Raw genomic sequence first — 14,112 nt, 5'->3', positions numbered from 1 at the left:
TTAGAAATAGTGTCATTCTGGTTTTGTTTCCTTAGGAATTAGGTTTTATAGCCTCTTGTACTTTGTATAGCTTTGTCAAGGTTCCTTCCTCACTCTGAACTTTAGGGTACAGATGTGGGGACCTGCATGAACACCTCTAAGCTTAACTACCAGCTTAGATCTCGTCTTGCTGCCACCATCCAGATTTCTGAGTTATCTGGGAAACTCTCAAATACTAGCTCCCTTTTCTGGATAGTCTTGAGAGACTTCTTCACCAAGTTCCTGGTGATCACCGATTCAACCCCTTGGATATTAACACAAGGAAAATTTAACCATCTGCCCTGCTTTCACCCACCAAGTTCCTGGTGAGTCCAGATCCAATCCCCTTGGATCTTAAAACAAGGAAAAAAAAAATCAGGTTCTTAAAAAGAAGGCTTTCAATTAAAGAAAGGTAAAAATCATCTCTGTAAAATCAGGACAGAAAATAACTTTACAGGGTAATCAGATTCAGAGCCCAGAGGAACCCTCTCTAGCTGTAGGTTCAAAGTTACAGCAAACAGAGGTAAAATCCTCTCAGCAAAAAGGAACATTTACAAGTTGAGAAAACAAAAATAAAAACAACACACCTTGCCTGGCTGTTACTTACAAGTTTGAAATATAAGAGACTGGTTCAGAAAGATCTGAAGAGCACGGATTGATGTCTGGTCCCTCTTAGTCCCAAGAGTGAACAACCCCCAAAACAAAAAGAGCACAAATAAAAGCCTTTCCTCCCCTCCCCCCCGCCCCAAGATCTCAAAGTATCTTGTCCCCTTATTTGTCCTTTGTGTCAGGTGTCAGCTAGGTTTCCTGAGCTTCTTAACCCTTTACAGGTAAAATGATTTTGGTGTCTCTGGCCATGAGGGATTTTATAGTATTGCACACAGGAGGACTGTTCCTTCCCTTTATAGTTATGAAAAGGTTATTACCTCGTAATCAATTATGGGTATGTTCGGTGCTGTGGGCAATGGTACAGTGGTGATTCTCCTAATGTATTCTCCCAGCTCTGCTCTCATTTTCAGACGGCTGTCTCCAGAAAGGGACCACAGTATTGCGTAGACCAGGTATCTCTGATGGAAGACAAGAGAAAGATTAGTCCACACAAATGCAAAAAGTATTACTTGTGTTCGAAGAACAGCTGAAGAAAATACAAGGAGACTATTCAATGAGCCTGGTAACTGTGCTCATCTTTAGGCTTTCAGATCACTTTGCTGCAGTATTTACCTTACCTGGATATAACGCTCCAGCTGATCAATCTGCATAGGGAAGTCAGGATGGTTTGCGTTGTACTGGGCTACATTGCGACAAGCCTGATGCAACATAGAGAACAATGAACCAAGACAGCGCAAGCGAGTCAGGTCCATGATATGCTCCAACTTGAAAGCATGTTCAAGAGCTTTAGTCACCAGTCCATTAGATGTGAAATAGGGCTGCATAATTGTTGCTGCATCTCTTTGAATCTGTTGGTAAAGACACTGGCATTGTTCAAGGAACTTGGTTTGTAGTCTTAAGTCAGAACACTAGATTTTAAAATAAGTTTGTCAGTAGCATGGGTTCAAAGTATCATACTTTAATTGGGGAACACAACACACAAGTTAACTCAATCTCTGTTTATATTCAGTACAGCCTGTGAGAAGCTTTCGAGGCACTTCCTACTTTTAGTGGGTCTGGTGTCAGTCCACAGTATACAATCCATGCCAAGTTATACCTGCAACATTGGAGAAGCTGCTTCTTCACCTTCATCTTCTTTGCCTTTTCGCCTGCGCTGAGCTTCCTCTTCACCTTCATCCAGAGGGATGCTTCGTAGTCTGGCCAAGAAGTTATTGAATATCATGTCAGTGCTTAGAACATCTTCACTGAACCAGACCATTCCACACCTTGACACTGTGGCCAGAGTAGCATATTTCAGATCCTGTACCTCAAACATGATACGCACCTAGAGAGAAAAAGTGCAAACATTTAAGAGACGTTAGATTTTATGTTCTACTGAATCTATTACAATAACGCCTCACATAACGTCATCCTGGATAACATTGTTTTGTTATGTTGCTGATCTGTTAGGGAACATGCTCGTTTAAAGTTGCGCAATGCTACCTTATAACGTTGTTTGGCAGCCTTCTTTGTCTACTGCTTGCACAAAGAGCAGCCTGTTGGAGCTAGCTGGTGGAAGCCTGGAACCAGGGTGGAGCGGCAGCCCCCCATCAACTCTCTTAAGTTCCCTGTGCAGCAGCCACCCATCAGGCTATCAATTGCCAGGCAGTTCAGGTATCCCTCCCCACACTGCTGTGTGCTGCTCCCAGGAGCCTCCTGCTTGCTGTGCATGGGATTGGGGGAGAAGAGTGGTGCTGATGTATCCCCATCTCCACAGAGCGGAGGGGACAGGGGGACATGACAGGGCTCAGGACGGAGGGAGCTTGCTGGCAGCAGCTGCTGTCTCAATCTGCTTATCTCCTTAAAGAGGCAGTGTACTTAGAGTGGGGTCAGCGTACTTAAAGAGCAATGTGTTTCACGCACACCCGCTGTGTGTCACACACCCCCACCCATGTACGTGTACATGTGATGCACCCCTCCCCCCAGCTCTTTGGAAAGTGGAGGGAGTGGTGCACACCAGTGTGATAGCATGAGCTCATCACCACATTCAGTTTCCACAGGGAATGCTGGCAGCTACTGCCATGTTGTGTCTCCTCCCTCCATTCATGCAGCCTTATAGAGAGTGTGAGGCTCCATTAACAATGTGTTTACCCTTGAGGACTCAGCCAAGTGCTAGTTCATGATTCAGTAGCAAGGCTTTCCCTGGGAAATATCCCACCCTCTGACTCCACCACCTCAACCAAGCTCCACAATCATTATTGCTGTGTACAGTATTAAATTGTTTGTTTAAAACATATGGGGTGGGGGTGGGGGGGAATTTCTCTGGAACCTAGCCCCTGTCCCCTCCAAGTTACATTAATTCTTATGGGGAAATTGGATTTGCTTAACATCATTTCGTTTAAAGTAGCAGTTTTCAGGAACATACCTACAACATTAAACAAGGAGTTACTGTAAAAGCTCAGTTAACATGCTTCTCTAAACTCCCAAAAAGCCAATAGGTGGCATACAAATTAAGTTTTGTCTTAAATACGTAAAATACCCTATGAAGTTAACACAGACATTTATAATCTAGTGTTTCCTAGTCTGGTAGGGTTAAACCTGACATGACAAAACTCCACAACCACAGATGGGTTTTTAAACAATTCAACCAGACCATTGCACAAGACCACTTTTGCTCTGATGCAATATTAACTTTACTCTGTGCCCACAGGTTGTATGATGAGAGCCCGTTCATGTCAGCTACCAAAAGCAGCAGAGATTAAATTTTCAGTAGATTAAACTATTTAGAAATGCTGAAGTGTTTGTAAAAACAAGAAAACTTTACATTTGGTGGAAGGCTGAGACGTTCTCCATTGGGCAGAGTCAGCAGTTTGTTGTCATCCAACACGGAGTTTAAGTTCTCCACCCATTCAGGATCTACATCCCCATCAAAGATGATCCACTGTCGTTTTTGCAATTCACCTCTCACATTGTCTATGATCCTAAGTTCAGGAAAGCATTTAGTGTAAGTTTGAAAAACAGAGTAATTTCCCCTTCCCTCAATCCTCCATGGCAAATGACAACATCCAAGGGTATCTCCAACAAACATAATACAAGTTTAAAAAAGTGGCTACACTCACTTTCTCAGGACATGTGTAAACAATCCATCTGTCCATTCTCTGGTATTTGGATCCAAAGTACCATAGAGGTGATCTTTGCTGATTGCTTTTGGATCAATGATGTGAGCAACACCTTCTACACCCTCTAACCGCTCCAGGGCTTTTAGCAGCACTCTCCAAGCCATGCTCTTTCCACTTCCAGAAGGACCCACCATCATCAACCCATGATTGATCTGGGTAATTTGATACAGCTGAAGAACCTGTGACAGAACAGAAGGAGCTGTCATTTAAGGACTTGTATTTATTAAGATTCAAACATATTAATCTGGAATCACTTAAAGCTGAAATTTATTTTAGGTATTCTGTCTATTTGGGGAGCAGTTCTATTTGATTTCTGTATCACAGAATACGCAAAGTTTACAATGTGGAGTTGAGAAAAGTACGTGTAAGATTTACCCAGGGTGTGAGTTCAATCCTTAAGGGGGCCACTGAGGGATCTGGGGCAAAAATTGGTCCTGCTAGTGAAGGCAGGGGGCTGGACTCAATGCTCTTTCAAGGTCCCTTCCAGTTCTAGGAGATTGATATATCTCCAATTATTATATATTATTATATTATTTAGAGCTATCACAATGTACCTTTTCGACCCACATGCCACCAACTTCTTCTCCATCACCATATGTAAGGTACATTTCCTGACACACTTTCTTAAGCTCCTCTCGCAGGGCTGTCATTTCACCACGGTGATACTGTACTCCAGGGAATACATCGGACAAGAGACTGAACAACAGTGGGATGTCTTCTGCAACAAGTTTGGGTACCATTGTTTCACACACACTCTGGATCAAAATCTACATGGAAAATGTCATGTTTTGATTAGACAATACACCGTAAGCAATGACTATCTGCATTAGTCACATTAGTGGAAATATTTCAGATAGGTCATGCTGAATACTCAGACTGCATAGTATATTGATATTTGCTAGGTTTGCATTTGGCATTCTTATTCCCTGCAAAACTTATTTGATGTTGAGTTTTGTATTTGTAGAAGATCATTTATGACAGTGCATTATGAACACAAAGTGATACGACACAGGGAATACTTAAGCTATCACCTAATACAATTTCCTTAGTTGAGGAATGACAACTGTACTTGCCTACATAACATTTACCTGAAAGTGATATGAACTGCAGGAGTTCATTCAGAATATCTGCTCCACTTGGAAGAGAGTCAGGACGCCAGACATTTTATAGGAGCCGTGAAAGTTTGTGATGACCACAAACCATCAGATGCCCCTGTTTTACTGTAAGAAAGACACTTCCAACAACTCAAGCACTGATTAAAAAACTCAGTTCAATGTACTGAAACCGCCACTCCTAAAGTACCATGACTTCAAGTAAATACAACACTTGTGAACTTAAAAAGATTACGTTTATGCTAGATACAGCAGGTGCTTTACTGTAAGTGCTCATATAAATGCATATCTACTGTAATCAATCCTTTGCTGTGAATCAATATAAAAAAAATCTGTATACATTTTACCTCTTGTTCAGGTAGGTTCTCAGCAATTTCCCCTTCATCAACAACTTCACCACGCTCTTCCTTCTCCCGCTTTATCTTCTGAATCCTCTCCCTCTTCACATTTCCTGCACTAATCAGTACACTCTTCAAAGCTCTTAAGCCAAAGTCATAATGACTTTGAGAGGAGAGCTGCTCATCACAGAGTCTAAGGATAAAAGACACCAGAGTCAATTTTAGACATACTAATGTTCAGTAGAACAGTAAGCCTGCCTGACACTTTACTATGTTCTTGCTATGGTAGTTTCAAAACCAACTAGAGCCATTTTAAGTTCCTAATTTAAGTACGAGTGATTTTTTTAGTGGTTTCAATCAGACTTGTTTAAGTGACTATTACTTACTTGAAGAAAGGGACAATCTTATTGGCAAGCACTTCAGCAGTACGGAAACCTTGAGAGTACAACATGACCTGGGCAATCAGCTGGCGGTCTGGCTTTGTCATTGCCAAGCTACGGAACAGCTTCTTCAAGTTGTCTGGAAGATTTGATCTACCCGCATAACCAGGATTCATGGTGATGAAGATAGCCATGTCTGGGCTCACTTTAACTTGTTTATTCAGCAGCTCACAAGTAATAGGTGCGGAAGCTAAAAGTAGTTCACACACAAAGTATTTTTAGTTACAGTTGATTTTGTCTCAGTCAAATTAGCTATCAACTACAGTAGTTGAAACTTCACTTTTAGTATCCTGTATAGTTTTGTTTATGGTACAAATAGTCAAACATTTTTTCTACCACTACACTAAAGTTACACAACATTGAAAGTGACTGCAGATCAGCTGACGGCTACTTCCTTTGTTTAATATTTAAATTACACTTTCAAATTTAAGAAAAAAATAATCTGGACAATGTGGGAGTAACAGATCAAGGAGATTTCTCAAAAGGCTGTATTTCAGACATGCAAGTGAGGGCATTCTTTTGATAGCACAGCTATACAAAGCCATTAACAATGAAAAAAATTGCATACTCTTGTCATAGTTTGGATTGCAATGTTCTCGTAAGGCTTCCTGGATGCACTGAACCTGCTGAGAAACAGCAGAAAGCATACGCTCCTCAAGTCTGTTGAACTCATCAAAGCAGCCCCATGCGCCCACTTGACAAAGTCCCACAAAGATGCGTCCCATTGCCTGCAGGCAGAGAAAAAGAAGATAATCTCTCTCTCTCCCTCTCTATATACATAGAGAGACGCGCGCGTGCGCGCACACACACACACACACACACACACACAGTTATATACATTAACCCCCTATTGTGTGTGCACGCGTGTGTCTGTCTCACCTCTTTATTCTGAGAATTTTTATACTTTCAACTGAAACAACTACTTCTTGACCTACTGACACCACTCTTGCTTCTCAGATATTTCAGTTTTTCAATGCCAACCTCCACGTTCTAGAATGTATAAGGCACTACTAAACAACTTCCACGCCTCTTTAGGGAAGTCTGTTACTTAATTCTAAAATCTCTGCAAGCACATTCCTAAGCCCGCAGCAGAATTTAAAAGTAGTTCCAATGCCTCAATATAACAGGCAGTCCATGGAGATAAGGAGTATGTGCAGCAAGATATCCATTAGGAGTCAGCCATTACACCTACTTGATTTCTATTAAAGTAGGTCTACTTCAGATGGTCACACAATATGACTGGGGGATGGTAACGGAAGACTGTAGTTTTTAAAATATTTTCAGTTACCATCCTAAAGCTTGCAGTTCAGATTTAATCTTGCTAAATTACTGTCTAAAAACAGAGCAGTCAGTTTATAACCCAATTCTGCTTTAGGTGGTAGTGAGGTCCAATGAAGCACAGTAAAGTAACCAGAATCTATTTTACCAGATACAGGAACAAGCTTTCAAACCTGTTTTGAAATCTACAAGCTGAAATGGCATATTAATGAGATCGTAACTTAAAATGAAGATACTATACCTGGAAGTCAAATGTTTCATCACAGTTGAAAACCAGAACAAAGCGGCCAAGCTGGTGTCCAAGGGCCTTTACAGATTCTGTTTTGCCAGTACCAGCAGGACCTATTTTTAGAATGGGATAAAAAACATTAGATGTTAATATTGCCAGTTTGGTGCCTAGGAAGAGACTAGAGTCTAAGGGCTGAGTTACAGTACCGCAGTAAGTCAGCCCAAATTACGCTATTTCAGTTATGTGAATAACTAAACAGAAGTTGACGTAGCTTAGGTCAACTTACTGCAGTGTCTACTGCTCTCCCACTGACTTCCCTTACTCTTCTCAGGGAAGCGGGAGTACACAAATAAGTGGGAGAGCACTTGCCTACTGATTTAGCAGGTCTGTTGAAGACCTGCTAAATCAACACCTGCTGCATTGATTACAGCAATGCAGATCTACCGGTAAGTATAGACACGGCCTAAGTGTTGCTCATTTTTCAAAATTGGAGTCTCAACTATGAAAGTTACTTTATTATTATAGCTGATGAACATCAGTCTTTACATTTAACAGAAGACACATAGGGAATAAGTACAAACTTACCAAATGGCGAGCCTCCAAGTCTTGCCTCCAAGGCTTGCGTCATTGTCAGGTAACAGCGGTCAGTAAGAGGAGTCTGAACTAGTTTATCCTGAACACCAAGATACTCAAAGCCATAGTTGAATTTGGCATTTGCCATCTGAATGGACAGCTGTTGCAACACATCTGTCTGTTTTGGGTCAAAGTAGAATCGCATCTGGCTGAGCCACTCAAAGGATTTGGAGTTATCAATCTTACTTTTGATCAGTGATCTTGTAACATCTCGTTGGTGCACTAACTCTGTAATCTGGAAAACAAGCATCTCATTAACAACCACCACAAAAGAGAGACCAGGTACACTAATAAAACTCAGTTTTACTGCATCGCACTGCACCTCAGTTTATGAAAAGCCATTGCTCGATGCCAGAAGGCATCATCTAATATCCATCCTCTAGCTTGCAGAAAGGAGGAGCTAAGAAAAAAGTCTGTTCCTCTCAGTCAAGTTTCAGGCCAAGGTATGGTTCTGAAACTACAAGAACTGTCCACAAGCAGAGAAAGGAAGCACATCCATACTCATCCTGCTAGACGTTTCAGACACCAGATACTGTTAGTCACCAGATATTCTCATCTGCCTCCAAGAAGCTGTAATGATGAATGAGAGCGCCCTTAAACCTGCTCACATTTTCCTCTAAGAAACCACAAGTGCTGTAGAGGGACAGTGTTTCTACATCCCTCAGCCCTCACTCCTGAGGTCCCACAAGTTTTAATCCTCTGCACAAGTTATTCAAAGTCTATATAAAGACACCAAGAGAATTGGTGAGACACTATGGGCTGAAATCCCAGCAGGTACAGACCAAACCTGAGCTCTACATCTCCATTCCCAGCTTTCAGTATCTGCAATCAGCAGCTGAATGAAGCGCATCTGACTAGAGCTGAACCCAGCCAAGACTGAGATGCTAGTAGATAAAGAGAAATGTTGCCAAGATCTTGCTTCCTCTAAGACTCCACTATGGAGGGCACCTTCCCCTCACACTAGTTTATCACTAGCCTTCAATCCTTTTGGATGCCCAAGGCACAAAAAATGTCAAATTTCATCTGCAATAGGCCAGATATTGGCACCTTATTGTATCAGCACACATTTGGACATGGTAAGGCTGAAGGTCCATAGGTTTGATTACTGCTAGACATATCTAGCAATGAAGCCACACCCCGTGTGAAAGCTCCAACTAGTACAAAACAGCACTCTAGTTTCTTGGCAGCACATACTGCCTCAAACACCATTCTGTGGCTATGAACTCTACACTTGTTCCCCAGTTAGAAGTTTAGTTCAAGGTTTATTTTATGTGAGCCTTTGAACAACAGGATAGCTTGTCAGTTGCACATGTCTGATGGAAAGTAGAGCTTAGGAGGAGCTGGAGTTCTGCTATGAATTCAGTGGGCAAGTGATGACTTAAGACTGACAGCTAAATGCAAAAAAACCTTTCAGTTTAGCTTCTCTTTTTTTAAAAAGATCTCCATGTGCCTATGACAGCCCCACACACAAACATAGAAGTTAAGCTATTTCTCCTATAAGTTGTTTCTATTTTTAAACAGCTGAAGGAGCTCAGGCACTATGTTATGGGAGCAATGTACATACGTAGATGATCTAAAAGTTAATATAAACTCTAGATTCACAAATCTTATCTACTCAGAATAGGAGATTGGGTGGTATATTCCAAGAGTTGTTTCTATTCACTAAATTCTTCAGAATCTAAGACTGCACTGACATTTAAGTTCATAGACATTATTTCAAGTCAGGCATATGTAATCTCTACAGAAATAGCTGTTCCTCAAGAAAGCTTGATGGGAACATTTTAGTTTACCGTAGGTGTCACTTTCATGATTTGATGATGGACAGATGGTGTTTAAATTCTGTAAGAGACGGAATGACTACTTAAGGATGAGGAGGAGAGCATTACTTACCAAGTGTTCCAATTTCCTTCTGCGGAGAGGTGGCTGTTCCATCAACACAGAGTCTGCTAACACATTCAGTGTGACCTCGACATTAGCCAGCACAGAGTGCAGAGGACTGCTGTCTCCTCCACCACCCATGCCATTCAGAGCACATTCCACGTTCTCTGACCATGCAATTTGGGCTGACAGGACAACAAGCTGGGCCTGAACATTTAAAAAATACAGTTAGATTTTTGCTAAAAGTTGTTCCTCCCACAAAAATGCATTATATAGTTTGCTTAGACAAACATGAATAAGATGGATACCTGATATTTGTCAATCCAAGAAATATAGAGAACTGGATCAATTGAAGTTGCTTTACCAAAGATTTCTACTTCAGTCACAGACTCAGCAAGCAGCTTTGCAAGTGTGACCCTCATTTCTCTTTCAACAAGTGTGAGCCACTCATTGATCTTGGGATGTTCTGTGATAGACACAGGTGTTTTGAACAGCACCTGAAACAATTAAAGTGTCATTTTAGTTTTCATTTAGACCAGGTTTGTAAGTTTTCAAAAAACTCGAAGACGCAGCTCTACCTCCTCTCCTTCACGTGATGAGATCCCCAGAACAACAGAGTTATCTTCATTCAGGATTATGCTAGACACTCCAGCAAACATTTTCTTGAAATGTTTCTGCAGCTTAGCTACATTCTTGCTGTTTCCTATGATTTCGAGTAAGTCCTCATCACCAACGAAGTAGAACCTAGTATTAGAAATAAGGTTAAAGCTTTTTAAAACAATTGACCACTGAGGTGAAAATTTTTTTACATTAATTAATTGATGGCTCAGAATTAATATATTTACTTGAACCCTCTATAACCCTCATAAAACTGGGGAAATGTCTGCTAGTTTGTGCAATGCTGTGTAATTCCTTTCCTCCATACATCTGTTAGCTCATAGTAAAAATACATCAGGGCTTATTCTCTGCACCATTTTTAGTCTATCTAGAGAGTTTTCTTCCCACTTTAAACACCTCATTAGCAGATATTTGCCAGATATTGAAACATTATGACAGCAAAGCTCCCACTCTGAATCCATGCTTGACATGGAGGTTTTGTTTAGATCTACAATCCAAGGACACCATATACTACTGAGAATTGAAGGTGAAACAGAATGCAACATGATTCAAATACAGAATGACAAGTTCTTAAGCTTTGGTATTTGGTTAAAGAGATCCCTATGGATTCATTTGGCTTAATGAAATAAAATTAGAGAATTTAATTATTCAGTACCAGGTGAAACAGCCTATTAAGCAATTATTTATATTCAAATTATGCTATTTAAGTTACTAAATCACATATGACCCACACAAAGAAACTGAAGTTAATCACTTCCCAGGAAATGGGGCCATAAAAATGTCTAAATTGTTCCATCTTTATTTTTTTATGATTCTAAAACATGTTTTGATATCTGCAAATGCACTAGAAGGTTCCTAGAGGAACAGAATAAAAAGGATGTACTTAGGCACTACTGTGCCAACACACACAATTCACATTAGACTTCATTCCAACACAATTGGTTGAGATCAAGTTCCTTACCGAGGAAAGGAGGATCTCTCCCTCTCCAGGTATTCTCCCAATGCTTTCTGGATCTTTCCAAGCAAGTCTGCTAATCTCTCCAGTGACCTCTGTACACCTTGGATGTTAAGAACATCCATCACAAGGGGAGATTTAGATACCTTTTTCATAAGTGCCAGAAACTCAGTACTGATGCTGTAAGTGAGTGAGAAAAATATTAAGCACACTTTAAATGAGGGATACAATAGTACAAGTTCAGTTACTGAGCGTGAAAAGGGGGGATATCTATTAATTTTATTAATAGTGTATTATGGTATGTCTGGCTTTATGCTACACAAAAAATTAATTCTAGTTGGAGCACTCCGCATGGTACCCAAGAACAAGACAACGACTAACTCAATTGCCGGTGCTTAAATGGACCATACAGTAAATCCATTGCTAATGTCTACCTCTGACTCTCTGGAGAGGTGACTAGGTCTGTCCTGGGACAGATGTCCTGAACCTGGTCAAAGACTTTGAAATGGATAAGAGACTACTTGTTAGCTCAGGGCGGGAGACATCAAATGAAGACTGGACAGAGGCAGAGACTGCAAGGGTGCAATCTACCTGCCTAGCCCAATGCTACATGATGGGTAGGACAAGAGGGGCTACCTCTGTCATAAACAGATGGTTAAGGGTTAATGTCTCTTTTACCGGTAAAGGGTTAACTAGCTCAGTAAACCTGGAACACCTGACCAGAGGACCAATCAGAAGACAAGATACTTTCAAATCTCGGTGGAGGGAAGTCTTTGTTTGTGCTTTTTGGGTTTTTCTTTGTTCTCTCTCTGGGGTCTGGGAGGGACCAGACACGTATACAGACTCTCCCATCTTCTGAGAAAGTCTCTTCTATTCAAATAGTAAGTAATAGGTAGAAAGTGGATTAGATTTATGTTTGTTTTCTTTATTTGCAAATGTGTATTTTGCTGGAAGGATTGTATCTCTGTTTGCTGCAACTTGTATTTGTGCTGGGGGAGGCTTCTCTCTAGTGTCTATAAGCTGAAAGACCCTGTAACATTTTCCATTGTGATTTTACAGAGATGCTTTTAATTAGAGGAAAAAAAAAGTAAAAACTTTCCTTTTTAAGAACCTGATTGTTTTTTTATTCTTGTGTGAGACCCCAGGGGACGGGGTCTGGTATCACCAGGGAATTGGTGGAAGAAAGGAGAGAAGGGGGGGAGGAAAAGCCTGATTTCTCTCTGTGTTAGAATCATTGTCTCTCCCTCGGGGGGGGGGGGGCAGGTGAATTTCCTCACTGTTCTAAGATTCAAGGAGTTTCAATCACAGTGATCTCCCAGTGTAACCCAGGGAGGGGAGAATCTGGGAGGAAGAAAGGAGGGGAATGGTTTATTTCCCCTTGTTGTGAGATCCAAGGGGTTGGGTCTGGGGGTCCCCAGGGAAGGGTTTGGGGCCAGAAAGTGTCGCAAAAACACTATATTTTTGGGTGGTGGCAGCTCTATCATTTCTAAGCTTAGAGGAGTTCATGCAGGTACCCCATCTTTTGGACGCTAAGGTTCAGAGTAGGGGAATCATACCTTGACAACCTCAACTTGCAATGAAAGGCTATCGTCTAGGTAACTTACAGGTCTACAGGTCTTTTATTTTTTAACCCTTTTCTTATGTGCAAAAGAAAACTATCCATATGAACAAGCTGCTCTGTCACTGCACTCTCATACCAGTCATATGCTTCCAAAGTCTGCAGCAGGGGACAAAATCCAGATGGACCTGCTGAAAACACTATTGGTGAACAGGGGTATTTCGCTCTGGGTCACTAGAACAAAAAAGTGGAGGTGAATCACAGGATTCACTGAGAGAAGTGCAGACCTATCACTTGGAAGCGGTGCTTGTGCAGTGGGCAGGCAGAGGAACAAACTCAACGGTGAAGCTTGCCCTGAACCGTAACTGAGAATTTCACACAAAACCGAAGTATACATACCTTTGGAACCTTTGTGTTTCAACAGGCAGTAAGTGCTTAATATCAGCACTACCAGTGAAGATCCCCTCCAGGTAGACCCATCGCCTTTGGACATCTATCCAGACATCAAAGAGTGCCATGATGCGATTCAATTTGTCCTCCCAGCTAAGAGCATCTTCTTCAAACACCTAAAAGTTACAAAAAACATTAACATTCAGTTTACCTTAAAAAAAAAAAAAAAAAGCAAACCTTCAGCTACAAGGCAGCATGATTTAGGAAGCTGGACAAGTAACACTAATCAAGCTAGTTTAAGAACTAAATTAGAAATATTGCAAGTTTGGTTAAAGCTATACAAAGGTATAATCACACTTATACACCTAGGAATTTGCCAACAATGGCACACAAGGTGCAAGCTGAACAGATGTACACTAGAAAAAGAATACTAAAACAAGGAGGGAGCCAAAAGTTACCTGAAAAGAAAAAAAAAAGTAATTTTACATTATACCTTGTAGTATGGTGATAACTTCATGGCAGACACGCTGTTAATGTGCTCCTTCACCTTGTTGAAGAGATCATCCCAACCACGAATCAAACGACATTTGTTCTGATAGTTAACCAAATCCAGTTCGTAAGTGTTCCACACTTCTCTTATCTTTAAGAAAAAAAAGACGTCAGGTTATGAACTCATGATAGTAATTTTAAATCTATTACATGTATTTCATTATATAGAGAAGAAACGTAGTTACATGAGCTTGATTCTTTTTGCAGCGCACATGAACCTGCAGGCCTTGGATTGCTGTGAATCATATGGTTGAAGATTTCATAATTATGTCTCGTGGGTCAGAGTTAAAGTTATTGGAACTCATAAAATGAGATTACAAAAGGCAGTTTCCAGTCTTCTACTTAGTCT

At 40.9% G+C, this 14,112-nt stretch overlaps 1 protein-coding gene across 4 annotated transcripts in view; it reads right to left on the bottom strand.

The window, feature by feature from the left end:
* Window positions 1-14,112, bottom strand: part of DYNC1H1 (dynein cytoplasmic 1 heavy chain 1) — a 145,935-nt gene that overhangs the window by 97,204 nt on the left and 34,619 nt on the right. For all 4 annotated transcript variants that reach the window (XM_050954075.1, XM_050954073.1, XM_050954074.1 and 1 more), the window contains 17 exons: window positions 13,708-13,854; window positions 13,224-13,390; window positions 11,273-11,446; window positions 10,272-10,437; window positions 10,002-10,190; window positions 9,706-9,900; window positions 7,768-8,050; window positions 7,195-7,295; window positions 6,244-6,403; window positions 5,622-5,865; window positions 5,245-5,428; window positions 4,340-4,552; window positions 3,726-3,964; window positions 3,431-3,587; window positions 1,724-1,951; window positions 1,245-1,475; window positions 945-1,085 (listed from right to left, as the gene is read on the bottom strand). In XM_050954075.1, coding sequence (XP_050810032.1) covers window positions 945-1,085; window positions 1,245-1,475; window positions 1,724-1,951; window positions 3,431-3,587; window positions 3,726-3,964; window positions 4,340-4,552; window positions 5,245-5,428; window positions 5,622-5,865; window positions 6,244-6,403; window positions 7,195-7,295; window positions 7,768-8,050; window positions 9,706-9,900; window positions 10,002-10,190; window positions 10,272-10,437; window positions 11,273-11,446; window positions 13,224-13,390; window positions 13,708-13,854 — 3,219 coding nt within the window. The remainder of the gene's footprint in view (window positions 1-944; window positions 1,086-1,244; window positions 1,476-1,723; window positions 1,952-3,430; window positions 3,588-3,725; window positions 3,965-4,339; window positions 4,553-5,244; window positions 5,429-5,621; window positions 5,866-6,243; window positions 6,404-7,194; window positions 7,296-7,767; window positions 8,051-9,705; window positions 9,901-10,001; window positions 10,191-10,271; window positions 10,438-11,272; window positions 11,447-13,223; window positions 13,391-13,707; window positions 13,855-14,112) is intronic.

This window comes from Gopherus flavomarginatus, chromosome 5 (assembly GCF_025201925.1).
Source record: "Gopherus flavomarginatus isolate rGopFla2 chromosome 5, rGopFla2.mat.asm, whole genome shotgun sequence".
NCBI lineage: Eukaryota > Metazoa > Chordata > Testudines > Testudinidae > Gopherus > Gopherus flavomarginatus.
The sequence above is the reverse complement of the archived record's forward strand: the minus strand, read 5'-3'. Positions and strand labels throughout refer to the sequence as shown.